The sequence below is a fragment of the Lissotriton vulgaris genome, chromosome 12 (genome assembly GCF_964263255.1).
Source record: "Lissotriton vulgaris chromosome 12, aLisVul1.2, whole genome shotgun sequence".
Classification (NCBI taxonomy): domain Eukaryota; kingdom Metazoa; phylum Chordata; class Amphibia; order Caudata; family Salamandridae; genus Lissotriton; species Lissotriton vulgaris.
The window spans coordinates 576,101,068-576,123,498 of NC_141700.1; the positions used below are offsets into that span (position 1 = coordinate 576,101,068).

The 22,431-nt window shown below is 38.7% G+C and overlaps 1 protein-coding gene across 1 annotated transcript in view; it reads right to left on the reverse strand.

The window, feature by feature from the left end:
* The window catches only part of LOC147677780 (fatty acyl-CoA hydrolase precursor, medium chain-like), a 223,154-nt gene that overhangs the window by 135,600 nt on the left and 65,123 nt on the right, over positions 1-22,431 (reverse strand). Inside the window, exons 4-5 of the mRNA XM_086945439.1 lie at positions 4,197-4,332; positions 2,400-2,533 (exon numbers count right to left, since the gene is read on the reverse strand). Coding sequence (XP_086801565.1) covers positions 2,400-2,533; positions 4,197-4,332 — 270 coding nt within the window. The remainder of the gene's footprint in view (positions 1-2,399; positions 2,534-4,196; positions 4,333-22,431) is intronic.

The following is a 22,431-nucleotide window of genomic DNA, read 5'->3' on the forward strand; positions in this document are numbered from 1 at the left end:
CTCTCAAAGCATAAGTTGGCTATTTGCCATAAATGCCCCATGGAGTAGTCCTGTCAGTGCTATTGGCCGATACTTTCGGTCGGCATCTGCGGTGAACCTCTTGCTGTCTCTGGGGCCTTCTTTTGTTAACAGATATTACTTTCCAAAATTCTTGAGTTAGGAGTCATTCCGGGATCTGAGTGTAAGGCAGCACTATTTGCATACATTCAAGATTTGGACATTAATATAGCAAAAACTATGACCATAATGTCTGCAAATATTTTAAACAAATAATAAAAATAAACAAACTTGAAAGGGCCAGCAGCCCCAAGTCATTTGGCTACATTTACATAGGGAACTATAGTGGCACTTGGAGGGAGCCAGGGAGGGGCAGGGTGGGGGGTAGTAAACGACTGCATACCGCCGAACCGAGGTAAGTACATAAATAAATAAATTAATTAAATAAATTGCATTGTGCAAGCTGCATCGCCATTTGGCATTGCAGCGTGCGCAATGTAATTCATGTTATTTATTTATTTATGGACTTACCTCGGTTTGGCCTTATGCCATAGTTTACTACCCCCCACCCTGCCCCTGCCCCTTCCCCGCCCCACAGTCCCGCTGCACTGCCTCCAGGAACCGCTACTGAAAAAGTATTTTTTTCCTTTACAGCATGATGAAAGGTCAAAGTTGATTCAGTTAAACAAGGCTTCATATGACAGACCAGACACAGCAGTCAAAAGATCTTCCAAAATCTTTTTGCTACTGAAAGGTTTTTTAAGGAAGGCACCAGTAAAGGAGTTATTCCGGATAAGCAGGTGATAGAAATTTGGGAGACAGCGCTCGATGAAGACTATAGTTCGGTTTTGGGAATGGCGACCAGCTTGTAGAAGCTTCCCATTCTGGCATGCAGTTAAAGGGATAACTTTGGTGCAAGTCCAGGATGTAGTTCGATTATATCCTTATTTTCTTTATATAGTAGCTTTCCCAAAAGTGTGTTTTGTCGTGCTACCTTTGTCCTGAGGAGATATCCTCTCTTTTCTGGCAACAACGGGTGGGGAATTTACATACAGCACTTACTGAGAATACAGGCATCTTTGGGGGTGAAGCGCCACAGACGTTGAGGACTGCACGTCGCTCAATCCTCTGAGACCACACCTGAGATCACCACTACATAAGTGAACATCCGTCCAGCTGCACTCGGGCTGCGTTCATCATGCTATCTTTGTCCCGAAGAGACATCCCTGCATTTCTGGCCGCAGCTGGTTGGGGACTTTACCCAGAGCACTTGCTAAGAATACAGGGATCTTTTGGGTGAGCTGTCGCGGACGTTGCTGCTGGGAACTGCAAGCCCCACAATCCTCTGAGACAACACCTGAGATCACCACTATATAAGCGAACAACAGTCCTGCTGCGCGGGACACATGCTGGAAGGGTGGGTCCATAAGCGCCAATCGAAGCCTGGAAGAGGCTGGGCTGCGCCACCCCCTTTGGCTAAAACTATTTGATTTGGACTGCAAGCTGTTCACCACTTTTGAGTCGTTTCATTTTTTTTAAACGTGGCTTGGCATTTACAAACATTGCAATTTTGGGTGACTGTTTGAAGCAGGGATCACTCTTTCCCTACAAAGTGTTCACTCATATTAAGTGAACACCTAGATACATATGCTCCTTCACAAGTAGTTGCTTTTAATGTATACATTATTTTATTCTAACTTATCAGACTGAACTTTTTGAAATAGATATCGAGATTGTATATTCATTATTCAACAAAAATAGTATTTATTATGTTTTGAAATCATTTGAGTAGTTCCAGTAAAATGGAACTATGTATGGAAATGTTCAGTATCACAATGAAAGGATGAGACAAGAGTAATGGAAATCAATAAAAAAGATTACAATACAAATATAGAACAAATACAAGAGTGTTATATAATAGCATTTCAATACAACAGTTAGGACTATATTACAAAGGAAAATACATTTTTAGAAATCTCCGAAAGAAGAATACAATGACAAAAGAAAACAGACCACAGAAAATTGAAGAACTTAAATATAAAAATCGGGGGAAAGGAAAAGAAATTGATAATTTCTCCATATCAAAGTTCAAGAATGATTTAAATGAGTTTACAACTAGCAATGCGTATAGTGTTATGGAAAACAAGCATGAATAATATATGCAAAATATATCCAAATGATGCTAAAAAGAGCGGTTTAAAATAGTTTGGGTGTATATGTGATAGACTAAGGAAAATAATCATAACAGTGAATGTTTGGCAGGACTCACAAAGAGCATGAGAAAAGTGACTTTAAATGCTATATATAGATTAACATAAAAACAAAGTGTGCCGTCGCCTACACGCTATTGCATACAAAACAGAGCTAACGGAATGATATGGGATTCTAAAAATATGCCTCACCTGAAAAATCCAAGTGTGCCAAGTCGATACTGAATTGTGACTACAACAACATTTTCATAGGCTGACAGAGCTGAGCCATCATAAATGGAAGCTCCTCCGGCAACCAATCCTCCTCCATGGATCCATACCATTACCTAAAGAGAGGAGCACATTAGCATTCTTTAATCTCTGTCCAAGAGACCTAAATCATTCTGATATATCCACCCCATTACACAACATTAGCATATTCAAGTACAATCACCCATTGCAGATAATGTAGATTGCATTTTTTTTATCACAATAAACACAATAATTGTGTAGCTAGCTAATGATGGGAGTTCCTAAAGCTGTAACAAAAACAGGCATGTGTTTGACATTTATAATTTAGCTAGAAATAGAATAAACCGAGGCCACTGAATGAGTTTTGTCATCACCCTTCACCTTTTACATTTTTTTCTAAACTCAGTCAGCGAATACACTTTCAGGACATAATCATTTAATAAGACACAATGCACAATATGAAGTTGTACTTTCAGGAAAATGACAGACCATTGGTGATACTTGGGTGATGCTTTCATAATTAAGATTTTTCTTCTCAGACTCCAGCCTTACAGTATCATCTGTGATTTAGCTCTAGAACAGTCATGTCCATAGAATTAGGTATATCCCACTCTTTATTATGCAATACCATTACCTTCATTAGTAAAATATTAAGTGTTGGGGCGACAAACATTTGCTCAGGAGCCCGGGGCCAGTGCCTAGTCTTGATTCATCCCCTTCTTTCATTCACCACCAGACACTCCCTGCCCCTTTATCTCACTCTTAGAGGTTCTTTTTCACCCTGCTTAAACTAGTTCAAGATGTGAAGGATGCTGGTCTGCAGATCCCGGTACAAAAGGGGGGTGGTAATGGACGGAGCATCTGAACCAATCAAACACTCACACCCAGTCAAACGATCTGGGTTTAATCCATCACCGTTCTTTAGCCCACTCTGCCACCCCAGTTCAGACATGGCTATATGCAAATCAGTCTGACCCTGTGCCTCATGGGAACAGTTCAGCCCGAACTGCCAAGCCATGCCTTCCCTGGACAGGAAACAAGCTTCCGAGGACCGGTTTCTGGCATTCCAGCCTTCTTCAGCCCGGCTTACTTGAATCCAGTGGCAAAGTGATTAAGGGACTCACGTCTGAGCATACCCTGCCACACTTATGGCGGCCAAAAGCGGTACAAAAGGGGGGTGGTAATGGACGGAGCATCTGAACCAATCAAACACTCACACCCAGTCAAACAATCTGGGTTTAATCCATCACCGTTCTTTAGCCCACTCTGCCACCCCAGTTCAGACATGGCTATATGCAAATCAGTCTGACCCTGTGCCTCATGGGAACAGTCCAGCCCGAACTGCCAAGCCATGCCTTTCCTGGACCGGAAACAAGCTTCCGAGGACCGGTTTCTGGCATTCCAGCCTTCTTCAGCCCGGCTTGCTTGAATCCAGTGGCAAAGTGAGCAAGGGACTTACGTCTGAGCATACCCTGCCACACTTATGGTGGCCAAAAGCGGTACATCCACTCATCGTTGACGACATCCTGGTGTTGCTAAGTGAATGCATTTTGGACAACAATGAAAAGTAGTGAGGATGGTTTAAGTATCTCAACAGAATATTATCAATGAGTTTGGCTTGTTGAAATACTTTCACCACAAGTAACTCTCCATTTTAGTATTATATATACTGTTTAAAAGGCAAGGCCCTTCACAAACATTATTTGAGCCCTTTCAATATGTAATGATTGAAGATCAACAGGTGGTCAGTTTACTTACAGGCAACTGCAATGTATTAGCATCTGCTGGAGTGTATATGTTCAAGTAAAGACAGTCTTCAGAAACCTTAAAATCTGGCACTTCTGTTTGCATGATTGTTGTGATCAATTGTACTGCTTTTCGGTCCTGTAGGCACCTTCAAATAACAAAAACATATATATCAATATGTTGTGTAATAATCATAAACATTGTGTTTATAGTCTGACCTGTGCACTGGTGGAGAAAATATATTTTCCATTTATTTAATCTGACTAGGGAAAATTAGTCTTACAGAAAAATATGTTTTATTTTTATTTATATCAAATAGAATATTTTATATAAAATAGAATAATAAATTATAAAACACTATCATGGGGAGGCAGATAATTTAGAGAAGACAAGGAATAATCGTGATTTCATAGAACAGAAAGAGAATGAATGAACATGTGATGATGTACAAAGAGAAAGAAACATCGAAATAGCAAGTACATTAAGGGGCCCATTACGATGTCGGGCGGTGACCACTGCCGGCCTGGCGGAGGCAATCCGCCCGACACTGTATCCCGAATTCCCTCCGCCATATTAGTATGGCGGGGGGGGACCGCGGCGGACGGATAGAACGTCCGCCGCTTTTCCGCCCCGGTCACCTTGCGACCGCGGCGGAAAGGGCTTAATATGGTGGCGGTGTCCAATGGACACCGCCAGCCAAATTATGATGTGTGGGCATAGGTGCCTTTGGCAGGCGGTCTTTGCTTTGGGGTCCCCTGTGGGTGCAAAGGGGGGTACCTGTGGTACCCCCCAGCATTTGCATACACCAAGCAGCAGGCACTGCGCGGTTCCTGCCACTTCGTGTATGCAAATGCGGGCATTCATTTTTAAGATTGTGGCGGGCGGTGCAGTGAGCAACGCCCGCCATAATATTAAATATGAGGGATGCGCCCGCCACAGTGGCGGGCGCATCCTAATGCACACATCGGGACCCCCGCCCATTAGGCGGGCGGTCCCGTTTACCGCAAGGGTGGCGGGCGGGCGAAGCCCGCCCGCCATCCCAATAACCCCCTAATTGTATGGAAAGCGTTCATTTGTAGAATCAAAAGTGAAGACGTATAATGGTGTTATCAAATAACAATGTGTTGTATAGTGTTTGAAGACAATACAGAAAGTGACAGACTGGTAATAAAACCTAGATTTTGAGTCTAATGCGCAAACAGATGATTAAACTGTAGTAAGAAAGATTTTTTTTAATTAATCTTAGTTTATCAGAAAGACTGGTTTGTCACTCAGACGTCAAATGCTAGTAGATATGCAAATAAGAGACTTTACATTGAAAAGGTAGGACTATCCATGATTGACAGTAAATTACTCTCTTTATATTATTTGCTACATTCTCATTTAACCAGACCTTGATCAGTCTTTGTGAATATACTACAGGCTCTATACCTTTTTTTGTCTATAATGACTCCATTTGTAACTCAAAACATTCATAATTGTAGTTTTAGATAGCCCAAGTACGATTCTGAGGAAGGTATTTTGAATTGCTCGTGAATATCAGCCCCATATATTTTTACCATCTGTTTTATTAATACAATGTTAGAATGTTCTGATGATCTTAATTAGCAGCTTTTTATGTATGATTATTGTTTTTTCGATTCCTAGTAAATACATGACCTAGAAATAGATTATTATAAGTTCCTCCACTACTAGTTGTCACTAATATTTTGATGCTCTCTTCACAAAAAGGGCTATATATCTCTTCAGGTTTACAAGCAAAAAGGAAATCAGTATAACTATTTCTTAGACAAAAAATAGTCCAAAAAACAGTTGACACACAAAAAAGATAGAATATTTTATTTTCGGGGTGTGATACATGGTGGCACAATGAATAATATAGGGAAATGCATTTATAAAGATGCCTATTATCCTGATCCAATCAGTAAGACGTCTGTAAGGAGGAGGTAAATGTAAGCTACAAAACTGCCTAAAGATTGTTGTTAAATGATAATCAATGTGTGCATGTTTACTTTTCTTTACCTTTCTTGAAGGTTGAAAAGCTGGCAGGACCATACAAGTTGCATGGTAACATGAAGAATAATCAATTTTTGCAAATCCTATTAACAATGATCAACAGGCGGTACAGTATTTATTTCAATTGAGGGTTGGGTGTTCTGTTTGAGCATTTCTATTTCACATCTGTACATAGGGCCAGGCTACAGAGAGGGCCCCAGGAGCAGATGTGAAACTGTTTCTGTGCTTCTTCGATACTTGATATTAAATAAAGGTTCACAGATACATTTTCAATGAAAATTAGTTTTTTTCTTATTTCCAAGGGGATATGACCTGTTGCTCAGTTGGAATGCATTGTCTCATGCTCCTATGCCACATTACATTGCATGAACGTAATAACGTGCTCCCAGTGGCAATCATTGAAGAAGACTTTTAAACATTGATAAAAGTTCCTCATGAATCAGAACCTATCTCATTATTTTATATAATCAAAAGGAAACTCTGTGAGAGAGCTCTTAGGAGTGTAAACATGTTTTACCTTGCGATTATAACTTACAGATAAATGTTTTTTTTTTAATACATATTTCAAACAATCAATATGTTTAAAAAGGATGGTGATAGTATCTACAGAAAGTAAGTCTTTACTTGCTGTTCAAGCTAACATTGGAACCACATTAGAAACAAAGTACCTCTATTTTGGTCTGATGAGGTGGATGTTAGGGTAACCTTCATCAGGATACTCCTGTTTTGAGGTCCTCATTCCACTTGCATTTGTAGCAAGACAACAATCATTACTCTGAGATATGGGCTGTACTTTTAGGATGTATGATGAACTGATGGTTTCGATTAGATGATTTAGTAAACAAAAGTCCTGACGTTATAATCTGGAACCATGTGTTTCTCTTGAGGGTCTGTAAAGTTGCCCAAGATATAATATTAGGCTCTAAAGTATTGAATTGTCTATTTTGTAATGTAGCTTAGTGTCATGTGTACAGTTATGTCTTAATGTGTTATGTCTTATTGAACTCTATTATATGAAATGACCACATCCTCAAAAATATGCCCATTGCACTTTATCATGTCAGAAATGTTGTTATAAAGCTATGCTTAGGTTCCACGAAAAGTCTTTCGGGATAGCATGCATATGTTATCTATAAGCTAAAAATGTACAACATTGTCATTTAAAATGATATGCAGCTCAATCTTGCTTCTGAGCTTCATGAGACATAAATAAAAGGTTATAAATCCTAAAAGTGAGTGAAGGTCCACAACAACTTCTCATGCTACTGTTCTCACACGAGTCATGAGAATAAAAACCCTTTTGTCAGTTAGTGACAACTGATACAAAAAATGCTTGTTGTTTTGTCTACAGGCAGAGTGGTACAATCCTTTCATTGATGTGTGTCCCCAAGGACATCAGTCATCTTCCTGAGATATAGTGCAGCATAATAAGTGGGCTCTTAATGTAGGTGGCACTGCACATAGACTGACATTATGGTGGGGCCTTGCTTTTCAGCACTTGCTAGCATTCCCTGCAACCTGATATTTGAGGTAGGGCCTGACAGTCACACAGTAGTGGGTGTTTTCTGTGACCTGCACCAATGTCCTGGGGTTTTCAGCACTATCCTTGGGAGTAAGAGGACTATCTTCACAGAACCATGAGTGAATTTCGACTCAGGGTTTCTGTTTTCCGCTGCTTGCAATACATGTTTTTAAGTCACGCCTTTTGCATGTGTGCTGGATACAATGTATACTTTACAGTAGGGTGCATACCATCTATGCAGGTGCATGAGAAGGGTGCATGCACTCTCTTTGTATTTCAGTGATGTGGTTCCTATCTGCAACTCCTTACTATGCCTTCGGAGTTCCCCTATTTCCATACACAGATCACAATGTCACTCGGAGCCTACAGGGTTGAGATTGCAACCAGGCATATGAACATCATTTCCTCTAGCATCAAAACATTTATTCATGGATTTTCCAATTTGGTTTTGACTATGAATGAACAAACATCTCCTGCATGACGTAACTATCTATTAACTAGCCACCATGACAACACCACACCAAGAATAATTCACTCTTTCCCTGTGGAATGATAGAAACCTAGACCAAGCTGGCCTATAGGTGACCCATTGGTAGGTCCTGAAGATGAGCTGAAACTTTGAAAAGTTTGTTTCTGACAGCAAAACCACTGCGGTCAGAATAAGGAGGGGAAGGAAATACTTTTGTGTGCTAATGTCAAGCAGCAGGAACAGATAGACATCAGCCTGGAGATATAAGAGTAAAAAATAAGACGGGCATTGAAGACAAGCCCATATTCTGTACAAAGGTAACAGTGGGAGGTAAAGGTACCAACTCCACTAGACACCAGAATCCCAGGCAGATCCAGGCCCGAAACTAGAACCCCTCTTAAGACAGAAGATATCTTTTTCCATCCAAGAAACATTTCTTAAATGGAAGAATGAGTAAGACAAAAGGGAAGTAGCCCAGGGAGAAGAGAAAATGATGTTCAATCAGATACAGTGCAAGGGTTAGAGGTAAGAGCTAAGTAACCATTCATGGATGCAATGAAGTGAAGGATGTATGAGAACAGGGTTACTTGATTGCATAGACAACTACAGCTGTATCAAGGCCTACGAAAGGAAGCATACACAGATTGTTTTTGACAGGTAAGGTTTCAGAAACAATCTAAGAGAAGGTGGAAATTATAGAGGCATGGGATTGCTGGGAAATATAAACAACTAGATATAAAAGATAAAAATCAAGAAAGGTAAAAGGTCAATGGAAGAAAATAGTAAAAGTTGAACCCATGGTAGGAGACTGGGAGAGAGAAAGTGGAATAAAGAGCTGCAGAGATGGACAGAGAGTGAGGAAAGGGAGATTTTTGAGATGCTACATATGGTTATTTATGATAAAACATAGAAAATGCAGCTAGAAAGCTTGGAAAATGAGATCAATGAATAGAAACAGCAGCAGGGGGGTCAAGTTTACTGGTAAATTAGTGGGCAACAGCAAGAGTGGCAAGAACACTTCCGGCTAAGCTATCCCTACCATCTTGCTTCATGTCAAGGATGGGGTTGGATACTGCACAGAAGCTGGGATGGGGCCTGCGTGAGTTTCTCCAAAACCCATTTTGTGGCAAAACTATGGTTGGGGCTACTCACAATCTGAAATTAGATCTTTCAATACTGGGCCCAACCTCTTTCCTTGAGGATGTACTCCTCAAAACTGAATCATTTAACTCTGATTTACTTACTTGGTAAACTTGGTCCTCCGATGGACCTTTTTGCATCACACTGGGGAAAAAGAGAGTTAGCATGCTTTGTCCCATCAATTTACCAACAGCGAAAACAATTTGCCTACACTAGGAGGACCAGAAATGAGTAGCAAATTCAAGGATCTTTACTACAAATTTTAAATTAGATTTAAGTAGATTGCTCTCTAAATCAAACTATATCCATATAATATGTTAACAGGGAGGTCTAGCTTCCAAAAGAAATGTAAGCGTACAAGAATCAAACAAGCGAGCAGCTTTGTAGCCGCTATACAAAACAACAACATTAAAATCTGATGACCGTATTACAATCTAGCTTGGTCTCTCCTAGCCATTTAATAATTTAATCATGTTTAGTATAAACAAAGGTACATAACTGCTTAGAGCACAAATCTACAAACGACAATAGGGATTAGGCAAAATAATACAAGGAATGTTAGCAACAGCATTTCAGAAGCTCTGTCAGGATGCTTCAAGGAGCTGGAAAGGGCTGGTCTAAACCACACTTGGGGAATCTAACATGACAATGGGGAATTTCTCTAAAAAGTCCATTTAAGGGGCCATGATATTTGGGCTTGGGTAAATTGGAAAAACGGTTCGCCCTGCAAAGGACTTGCCGAGACAGTTCAGCAAGACAAAGTCTGTATGCACACTGGGAAGAAGTCCAAAATCATCTGCTCCCAGAATGTTCTGGGGGCTGTCAATTCTGCCAGTCTGCCGTTCTGCCTTAACCTCGACCGGGCATTGATAAGTTATAATTGCAAGAGTCCATTGCCAACTCCCCTTTGGCCTACACTCATGGGTACAGACAACAGTCTACTGTAAGTCCACAGAGTTCTTGTGTGTTCGTCACTGGTCAGTCAGACCCAGGCAATGAAGCTAATATTGTAAAAAAAAAAATCATTTCTACCACTACCGAGTGTGGAAATGTCTGCAAAGAAAGCAAGTCAGAAGTAATACAGAAGCACAGTTGGTTCCCACAGGACAAGGTTTCAGGCCCTTTAGTGTAAAACGTCTACGCTAAGACATTACCTCCATAATAGACAATCTGATTTAGATGTGCATAGTCAGATATACATGAGCATAAGGATCTTTAGTACTTTTAAGTCATTTGGCATTAATAAATACGCATTAGGTAATGTTGCAGTTCAAGGTTAAGAATTACTACATACTACATTACTGAAAGTCTATACATGTAACATTAATACACAACTTGATAATACATTTTCATTTGACCTATTTCCACATCCCACACATCTAAAGATTGTTTAAAACTGAGAAGGACATTTTGAGAGTTACACAGAATGAATTGCACCTGTTTATAAATCAATTGGGAAAGCTTCAGTAGTGAAATGAAAGTATGATGTAAAAGGGAACCACACATTACAAAATACCTCATTATTCAGTGTAATATGTGTTATTTCTTGTAAAAAGTCCCTTTAGTGGTAACTATCATATAAATGTATTAATACATGTCAGTCACTTTATCAGTAATTGTTTTAACTTAAATATATCCTCTCATAGTAAAGACAGATTCTACGTTAATCATAGCTGAATTTCTCTTGACAATAGTGAAACAACTAAATGTGAAATCTAAATCTTTATATAAAGACTCTTTTGCATCGACAGCATCAAGTGTAATGTATGTCAGAAACACAAAGACACACTGTATTAATGTGTAAAAGCAAGTTTCATTGTGTCTGTCAAGAGTCGGACACTTTTGGGTTTTGTGACGTGCAAAGAGTGGGCAAATTTACACTGCATCAAGCCCCTCTCTGATGGCAAATCGAGCCATCACATCGGTCTCTTATCAGATGTTCAGATTACAGCTTTGTTGTCTTCATCTTCTTCCTTATGGAATTCTCCAGAAATGTCAAGTCATCATAGAGTTTACTGTGTTTCTCATCTAATTTCACTCCCTTCTTAATTGTACACACCTGCACACTTTCAAAATCATAAACAAAAGCAATCCACAAAGAGCAAATATCAATAAGGGTCTTAAAATGCTTCCAACAAGTCCACTTCCTACGTTATCAAACCATCTGCCTATGGCAGAAAATCCATTCCTATAGCTTCCCAAGTACCTGTTGCTCTTAACCCTTTCAAATCTTTCTGTAAGTCAGTGATGTTGCTAATGTAAAGTCTTTACTCCTGTCCGGGATTTAGGTACAACATTTTTGAACTCTTAACATCCATCAGACTCCACCCTCCTTCGCGAGAAGGACATCTACAGCAAGTCTGTTTTACAAAACCTTTGATCTTATGGCAACTATTTATGTATCAATATCTAAAATTCCTCCAGCTGTACTGATAGATAACTTGTCAACTCCCATAAAAAGTTTTCTAATCTTGTATGAGTTGAGAATCACTCATACAATTGGAATCAAGGCACCAAAAATATCACCTACTATTTCACTGGCATTTGCTCTCCTCTTGTTTCTCACTCTTTTTTCCCTTGCTGAATCCTCAATTTGGTCCAAAAGATACATTTTAATTAAAGGACTACTCCTAAATAGCATGTTCCATACCATCTCTTGAGCAACATGTAAAATGCACTTTTCCCACAAACCTAATATATTCCAGGGAACACAGGATCTCTCCTACCCAATGCAGTCCCTAGTTTCCTTGAACTTCAAATGTGTGGTCATATTTACTCATTCCTACAAAATTTATGTCAGGTGAGGATTTTCTAATAGTGAAGCATAATCTCCCTTTATGTTGCCAATCTAGTGCAAGTGCAGCCATGTTTCCCACTATTCTGTGTTCACTCTCTTCTTTTGCCTAGGGAGGAACTTTTGAATGGATAACAGTTTTTGCTAAAAGGTCTCTCCTTCAATCCGCTACAGATTCAATGAATCTCTTTTCTGCACTGATAATAGAACAGGATAGATTGTGTTTATGGTCATATGCAGTATCCAGGGACACAGTAGGTCTATAGAAATAAAAGAAGATTTCAGCATTTTTGGCATCTTGGTGTCTATTCAAGTGCTTCAGCACCAGATTTTCAGAAAGGACTAGATCTTGATTTTAGAAATTATACTGGAAATGACCTTTCCCATCAAATAAACTTGTCAATAAACTACATGTGTTGCCATATGTCAATGGAATATGATTCCCTTGGCTACTGATGCAGGTAATTGCATGCAAATGTAGCAATTCCTAGCATCCATAGTGACAACATAATCATAAAATAGTTTTGTGTACACATTCAATGAATAATCTCCTCTAGAAGCATTCATGTGTACGTTTTTCTCATACAATGTGGGCAAACTATCACTAGTAGGATTAGGCTTTTGGGTTGTGCAGGTAGGCGGAAGTTCATCATCATGCAGAAGATGTGGCAAACCGAAAAATTATAAGCAAAATAAATAATATTATGTTTGCAACACCAAATACTCCTGCACATATGAGTTTGCGCCTAAGGGATCTTGTGATTGGCTCCATGTGTTCTCCAGTGAAAGACCCTTAGCTTTAGAAGATTGGAGCAATTATTTTCTTGAAGTTAATTCTTTCTCTTGGCACAAGCAGCAAAGCACAGCTCAAATACCTTTTTTCAAAATGTCATGGTATTCCTTAGTATATGCACAGTTCAAATTCACTGATGATCACTTCCAGAACAAATTGAGTCAGTGTTTCTAGTGGCAATGCAATTTCAAATCTCAGTTCAGCCACAAAGTTCAATTCAAGGATGTTCAGGTGGATGCACATTATTATAGCAAGCATTGTGAAATGGTCTCTCCCAATCAATGGTTGCCAAGTAAGTCCATTCATGTGAAGAGTACCTCTGACAGGGTATCCTTGCTCTTTTCAGTTTTCTCACTCATGGCCCCTTGCCTTGAGTCTCACTTTGGCTGGATTCACCAGGGCCCTCAGGAATGGTGTGGGGCACCAGCACTTCAGTCAGACAGTGTTTCCCTCTCTCCTGTCTTCTGGGCCATCATTCTCTGGGAACAACTCACATTACTACTGCACTAATCCCTTCACCAGGAACTAAATCTTGCACAGGTAATTCTACTATATTGGACCGATTCAGAACCGACCACATTTGACTCTTTGAAACCTCCCTCAGGCCAAATGAGTGCTGTCCCAGAAGTTTGCTGATCCCCAACAGCATGACGAACATGCTCCCTCTGTTTAACTGTAACCACAGGCACATCAGGAACAGGTGCTGTTATATCATCAAGGGGAAACAGAACTCTGCGAGTATGAGCAGCATGTACCCAATTATAGAGACCTCCATACTTTACAGCAGTAGTGGTAACCAGACTCACTTGGCATGGCCCACACCAGTGAGGCTCCAAGCATGACTAGTGCACAATTGGGGTGACAATCCTGTTCTCCTTTCTGGGGTACGTTGCAGACTCATCAACACAAGAGATTACGCATCAGGTCATTTCAGAAATGTAGAAGCACACACTTTCGCTAATCTGGATTCAAATGTTCCATTGACGTGCTCCACAATTCCGGAAGCCTCCCGACAGTAACTGCAATATGGTCTCTGCTCAACTTGCAATGCTGCACACAACTTCTTCAGGACCTTATTATGAAAATGAGTTCCTCCCTCAAAAATAGCTTGGCTGCTGTGAAACTATCATTCCGCCCAGTGGAGTAAGCCTCAACCCACAAAGGAAAAGAAGCAGAAAATCACCAGGACATATCTCAGTTAATTAAAGATGGGCATCTCTACGAAATCCATTTGCATTCTATTGAAGGGACCTCCTAATCGCCCTATGTGACTCATGATTACTGGTATCTTCCTTCCTTGTGACACAAACATTCAGCCATCAGTCTGAATCTGGCGTCAAACCACGTTTGTCTGAGGAGGTGTGCAATTGTTTTTCTCCATACACGCACAGGACCATGGCAATGTCTTACCTTTGGGGTCAACAGGCTATCAGGCAACACTGGTTTTCCATCAGTTGAAATACACACTTGATCTTCAGCTTTTCAGGGTATACACTTAAATATGGAGTTTTTAATATCGATTTGCACTAATATTGATAAAAAAATATAGAATGGACACAATATCGACTGGACAGAATATAGACTACAAAAATATCAAATAGGATAGCATTAATATCGAATCAAAAATATAGAATGGACATAATATCGAATGGACAGAATATAGACAACAAAAATATAGAATGGACAGAATATAGACAAAAAAATATAGAATGGACAGAATATAGACTACAAAAATATCGAATTTGAGGTAAGTAAGTTAATATCAATTTTTAAAGTGTTTTTATGTTAGTATATGTTTGAAAAGTGTATTTTTATTTTATCATTTATATTAATTATTATTTTTATGGTATTTAATTTTTGCGTAATATAATTCTGTAGCGGGTTGTGGGTTTATAGGGTGGGAAGTAATTTAATTATAATTAAATAAATATGTTAATTTATTAATTGGTATTTATTTTGGATTAATTGTTAATTAAGTATTAATTGGTAATTAATTAAAATATAATTGGTGGTTAATTTTAATTAATTGATTAATTGATAAATATATGTTAATTTTAGTAATTTATTTTTTGTTGTGGGTTTATAGGGGAATAGGATGGGAAGTTATTTAATTATAAATAATTAAATATGTTAATTTATTTATTTGTATTTAATTTGAATTAATTGTTAATTAATTATTAATTGGTAATTAATTAAAATATAATGGGTAATTAATTTTTTATTAATGTATTAATTGATAATTATATTAATTTTATTAATTTATTTTCTGTTGTGGGTTTATAGGGGAATAGGGTGGGAAGTAATTTAATTGTAAGTAATTCAATTTTTAAATTCTTTTTGTTTTTAATCTAATTTTTTTATGTTTTAATTGTTAATTTATTGTTTATTGGTCAATAATTTGTATTAGTAGGTAATTATTTTTAATAAGTAATTTGTGTTTGTATTTTTAATTGATTAATTAATATATTATATAAAAGTGTTAATTATTTTAATTAATTTGTAATTGGTATTAATATTTATTTTATTTTTATTTATATATAAAGTATTTACTTTCCCTACTGTTGCACTCACTGGAGTAGGAATAGTAATTTTTACCCCTACGCTATCTAACACTTTCCCTACTGTTGCTCTCTTTGGAGTGGGAATAGTAATTTTTACCCCTACGCTATCCCACGCTTTCCCTACTGTTGCACTCACTGGAGTGGGAATAGTAAATGTTATGCCTACGCTATCCAATGCTTTCCCTACTGCTGCACTCTCTGGATTGGGAAAAGTAATTTTTACCCCTACGCTATCTAACGCTTTCTCTACTGTTCCACTCTCTGGAGTTGGAATAGTAATTTTTACCCTCCCGCTATCCAACGTTTTTCCTACTGTTGCAGTCATTGGAGTGGGAATAGTAATTTTTACCTTCCCGGTATCCAATGTTTTCCCTACTGGTGCACTCACTGGAGTGGGAATAGTAAATGGTATGCCTACGCTATCCAACGTTTTCCCTACTGGTGCACTCACTGGAGTTGGAATAGTAATTTTTACCCCTACGCTATCCAACGCTTTCCCTACAGTTGCACTTTCTAGAGTGTGAATAGTAATTTTTACCCTCCCACTATCCAACACTTTCCCTACTGATGCACTCACTGGAGTGGGAATAGTACTTTTTACCCCTACACTATCCAACGCTTTCCCTACTGTTGCACTCACTGGAGTGGGAATAGTAATTTTTACCCCTACGCTATCCAATGCTTTTCTTACTGTTGCACTCTCTGGAGTGGGAATAGTAATTTTTACCCCTACGATATCCAACGCTTTCCCTACTGTTGCACTCTCTGGAGTGGGAATAGTAATTTTTACTTCTACGCTATGCAACGCTTTCCCTACTGTTGCACTCATTGGAGTGGGAATAGTAATTTTTATGCCTACGCTATCCAACGTTTTCCCTACTGTTGCACTCACTGGAGTTGGAATAGTAATTTTTACCCCTACGCTATCCAACACTTTCCCTACAGTTGCACTTTCTGGAGTGGGAATAGTAATTTTTACCCTCCTGCTATCCAACGCTTTCCCTACTGTTGCACTCACTGAAGTGGGAATAGTAATTTTTACCCCTGCGCTATCCAACGCTTTCCCTACTGTTGCACTCTCAGGGGTGGGAATAGTAATTTTTACCCTCCCGCTATCCAACGCTTTCCCTACTGTTGCACTCACTGGAGTGGGAATAGTAATTTTTACTGCTACGCTATCCAATGTTTTTTCTACTGTTGCACTTACTGGAGTGGTAATAGTAAATTTAACGCTCTCGCTATCCTATGGTAAATATATTGTATATTTTTTATTAATACTGTTTATATATATATATATTACCTACTGGCGGTCGCCAGTAGGTAGTTATAGTTAGGATTGTTTTCCATAGGAAATCCTCAACATTCTATTTGGAATAACTTTGGCCCTGGTGGATGAATCTTTGTGAATTTCTCAAAGAAGATGGCTCGGTCCGCTGCGCTCCTTTCCTGAAAGTTTGGGGGGATTCGTCAAGTGGGGGCTGAGATATAAGGTGGGTCCCAAAACGTGTTTTCTCCATGTTATTTTCCATAGGACCTTTAGACTCGGCTACAGGTCGAACGGCTGAATGGATTTATAAGAAATTTGGCAAAACTGTAGAGTCCTGTTCGCAGATTACGCTTTTTTTGGAATGGTGTAAATCCGTTCAGTAGTTGTTGAGAAAATTAAAGTTAAAGTCAATTATATATCTATAGGCGCGCACACGTGCGCGCACCCAAGCGGCTGCGCGTGAGCGGAATTTTTTTTTGCTGCGTGACGTCTGTTAACGTTCGATTCGAAGGAAATCAGGAAGTTTTGTCCGCCATTTTGTCACTGCGAGTAAATATATTGTTCATTTCAAAGCGTTGAAACATGGAAAGGGGAGAAGGTAGAGATTGTCTTGCTGCGTAGGTTCTCTCGGGGTGTGCAGTAAGGCCCTTAAACGCGAAAAGATATAATTTTTTTCCGAAAAAAAATAGCGGGGTGCGCGCACCCGGTCGCGCACACCTATTAACGAGAGTGTGAAAATGGAGATAAATCAGAAGTTTGAGTGCTTAGATATAAGGTGGCTCTGAAAAGAGCCCTTGTGTTAATTGAGTGTTTTCTGCATTTGTAAGTAAGTACTGATGCAGAGCCTGATGTTGCAGAGGAAGATTCTGTTTCCCTCATTCGTGAAATGAACACCGTCTCTCCTATAGACGTCTTGCATGTGGTATCGCAAGTTGTTGTGATAAATAGAACCCATGGTATAATCTCTGAGGAACGCAGAAACAGATTTATTTACATGTCTCCTTGCTTTCTCAAATTGTGCACAATGTTGATTGGACCAATTCCATTTCTGTCTTTGGCATATTTTGGAATATACCAAGGCAGATCGAGGAAAAAATGTCATCAATTGTCGAAAGGTGTCTTTTAGAAGCATTTCCAGACCTACCCCAGTGATTGTGCCTAGATCGTTCCCACCACAGTGCACAATTATAAGGTTTGGTTCTGGGAGATGCATAAAAGTTTTCACCAATGGAATCAATGGGTGACATTTAAATCCTCTTTTGGCAATCCATGTAATGTGTACATTTGGTAAGCTGAGGTTGCAAATTCGTCTGCTTACTGCATATTTTTCACTCCAGTGAATATAACTGTGTCCTATTAGCCAGACCTTCATTTTCAAGGGATTTGTAGTCGTCCTCCGATCGGTTCTGGAAGTGGAATGGGAGTTAGAAGTTGAAATTCTAAATAAAGAAAAAGGAAGAGGCTGTGTGTGGTTAAAAAAATAAAAATGATTGGTTGATTATAATAAGTGGAGATTGAAGAGTACGTTGCATGTTAATGTTTATGTTAAACGAAAAGTAGTATTGGGTGTGAAAAAAAAGACATGTAACAGAGTTGTGGATTGGCAGGTGTTTCTGGAGGGAAAACAGTCTTCTTAGTTTGCTGTAGAACGTTGAGACATGAACTTTTGACCTGTGCCTTCAGCAAGGTGCAGAATGAGGTGTTACCATGGAAACAGCCGGAGATGGCAGTTGGTGATGGGTGTCTCTCACGTGAGTCTGAAAATATTGTGAAGGACAACCAATTGAAATGTAAATTTGATTTTACAATTTTGCGTGAGGAAATGTGATTGGCTGAAGAGAGTTATATGAGTGTGTATTGACTGGATATCTGTGCCATTGAATTTTGGTTGCAGTGATAGAAGCAATATTCAGAGTTCCGCTAACGAATATCTGTTTTGTGACTTTCACTGTTCTACATCGTTCAAAGCATTGGTAAAGGTAAGTGCGTAACTGTTTGTTTTGTCATGTACCGTATAATATAGTTTAATCAGAAACAATGATTGATTGGTGGCCGTGGCCTGCACTGGTGGGGGTGGGGCGAGAGGGACGGGGAAGGGGGCTAAAGTGGTAATGATTAAGGTATTCACAAAGTTTCTGTTAGACGTCAAAATTATAGTGCGGTTTCTGGTCGCCGTTTGCACTGGTGGGGTGAGGGAGGTGGTCGAGTGAAATAAAATGAAAAGCTTTGACCATGAGGTTGTATAGAGATTTGTGTAGTAAATGTGTTCGTACATTGAGGTTGGAAACGGAGCATAAAAATATCTCTCTCAGTTCTGCTGTTTGACTGCATCTTCATGTCCCTTCTGTTTTGCATCTCCGTTGCCCTGTGTTATCTTATTGTCTGTGTGTTTGCCTTCAATCCGGGCTGAGGAAGTTTGCTGTGGAGGCACACACAGATAGTCCTATCAAAGTGATTGGAACGTTTTCAAAAAATAATTATATAATTGCATTTGTATTTTTAAAGCGCTACTGAATGTTTTCTTTCACAATTACCGCTTAGTTGCTTTCTCGAGCAGAGGGTATGTCGTATTTCACTCTTTGGTGCCTCTGCATCTGAGTCTGTTCTCTGGTGGCTGGCGGAGAACTGTTTGTTATTGTGGAGATGAAAGGGTGATAAGGAGAGAAATACGACATAGCGTTTGGCCTGTAGAAGCGTGGGAGCAGTGATTAAGTCTGAGTGAAGCGGAACTGTGGCGGTGCTTAGTAACAGTAAAAAAAAAATTTAACAGTGGTATAACTGTCTGTACGGTGTGCGACCTACTAAGAAAGTGTTCACGGGCCGTAATTGGCTTGCAGGTTCTAGTATCAGTAAGTGAGGTCGAGAAAAGAAAACATTCAGGACTTTATTTATGAAGGACTTGCGCCACCGGTGCGTCACTTTTTTCTCATTTTAAAAAATGAGGCACCGGCGGCGGAAGGTCTTCATAAATAAGGTCCTCAGTGTCTACAGTTAAGGTTATGTGGAACCCATGAATAGTTTTTCAATATGAAATCATTTCAGTTGAGATTATGGATTAAAAGAGAAACCGTGAATATTTGAAATGTTTATTTAGAAATGTACTGTTTTAAAGGCAAATCATTATGTAATATGAGTACAGAAATTGCAAAAAACACAGTAATTGGTATTGTCAGTAGTACATGGAATACAAACGCTATAGTTGAAGAAAAATGAATATAGTTGGAAAAAAACATTGTACACTCTTATAAGGAAGTATATTATATTTTAATAAATGGAAGAAGGTCTCTGGTCTTTTAGTTTAGGAACGATATATGAAAATGCAAGTGGTTATACATCATTACTTTATCAATCAGCTGTCTACATGCGAAGCACTATCAAGTTTGTGTTATGTTACTATGTGAGGGAAAAAAAAGGCGCCAAAAGCGACAAAATGGTGGATTGGTGCATGTATGTAATCTGTTGGATGCTGCGCAAATCACTATTGAGGAGAACTATGGTATTGAGATATCTTTTGAAGGTTGCAGTATTGCATTTGAAATACAGCACAAGTAATAATGGAAATATTGTTGAAAGAACATATTTTTCTGTAAAGTTTATTAAAAACATAATTTTATAGGAAATTAAAGGAGTAGAGGCGTGTGATGCGGAAATAAGCAGTTGAGATGCGAAATGGCGTTTACAGTTATAAAAAACTCGTTTAAAATTTACACATTAATTAGGGCACATGTAGCATATATTAGCGAGTTTTGCATCGAGTCAATGGCTTGTATAAGAGTTATTGAAGCATTGTTTAGGCAAAATAGGTAGCTTCTGCTTCTAACAGGAAATCACTTATCATTTGAAAGTATGTCAGCTATCCAATGGAAAAGAGTAAAGCAGTACTCATGATCTGTTAAAATCGGAGCCTCTTTTATTTTCAGAGGGCAGCTCGGTGGGTTTTCGATGTAGTTCTCTGTTAGGAAAGAGTTAACCGTCCATTGTGTAGGCAAAATAGGCAGCAAGTGTTTGTAACAAGAAATCACTGTTATTATCTGAAAACATGTCAGCCATCCAATTGAGAAGATGAAAGGAGCATTCATGATCTGTCATTATTGGAGCGTCTTTTACCATCATAGGGCAGCTCGGTGGGTTTTCGATGTAGCTGTGTTAGGAAATATTGCGCCGCTGCGAATATATTCCAATGACCCAGAACTCCTTGTATCCCTGCAAAGGCCATAATCTCTTCGTCGGAACAAAGCTGTTCATGATCAATTAACGGATTCATGAGGTGATTGTAATTCGCTTCAGGAGGTACCAAATTGCAGAGACATAAATCCAGGGCCCACGTGAAATCACAGCTCAGGCAATGAAATACAGGCTGCACACAGGTGAAATACGAATATCGAAATGATAATCGATATGAAGTATTCATAGTTGAGAGTGGTAAGGTGCCGTAGTACTGAAGCATTCTCTGTCGAAATAGTTGTATGTGGTCCGGCTCGTTTGCGAAGGCAGGAGGGACATCCATTTTGAATTTACCAAGGTGGTAAAGGAAACGGCGCAGTACTGCCGGTCGTATAGGAACTGCACAGAATTAGGTCGCCGGCTATGCAGTGGAGAGGAGCATAATGACTTGATAAATTTTCTAGGAGTCTAGTCACTTAAATATTGCTAAGGAGTTTGCCACGGAAATATGCATCCATTTTCAGAAGTTTATTATATTAAGGATATATATTAGCATGGTGGCTCTTGCTGTTTTGTGGTTCTGTGCAAGTGTACTGCTTGCATGTGTATAATGCTGGTTCTGTAGTTTTTCTCTATGGACATGGGGCCTTATTTATGACGGCTTTGCGTCACCCGTGCGTCACTTTTCCCATGGTAAAAGTGACGCAGTGGCGGCGCAATGTTTCATTAATAAGGCTTTTTTTGTTTTGTGACTTGGCCTTTTACTTTTGAAAGCCTACTGTTGTAGGTGCATGAATTTTAATATGGGGAAAAGTGACATATCTGTGGCACAATGCTTTTATAAATGAGAAATTTTGTATTTATTTTTAATGGAGAGTATTTTGGGAATCTTATTACTTATGCTTGTTCAATGCTATAATGATTGTATATTGTGTAGGAAATAAGTTTGTTATAAGTTAATAAAATTTAATTTTTTCCATTTTTAGAGTGTTTGGTGCCTGTAAGGATTAACCTGTTGAAGTTATATATTGAGAGTATATATTCTTTTTTTCAGGTGAGTTTCTTTTTATGCTTTGGCAATTTCTGTGGGTGGTGATGAAAATAATAAAGAATAATTTGTAAATGTTTTGAACATGATTTTATCTCAAATTTTTCACATGAGGTCCTATCTGCTTATAGTACATATGTTTTTGGAGATGTTCTCCATTGACAGTTCAAATTATGTTTTAATGAGCTTGGGATATGTGATATTTTGCAAGGAGTTGAGATTTAGAAATCATTGGAGTATAATTCTTTCAGGTTTGTTTTAATAATACTTGTGAAGTGCTCATTATTTTTAAAATCTTGTTGTATTATGTTTGGCAGTGTTCCATTTTTAATTACAGAGAGGTATTATGATATGGATCTAAATTTAATGCTCATTTTCCTGCATATCTGTGAATATACTATGTATAGGCACTTTTTTAAATATTAATGTAGAGTTTTATTATGAGGTGGTTGTTCATGGGAAGTAGGACATTT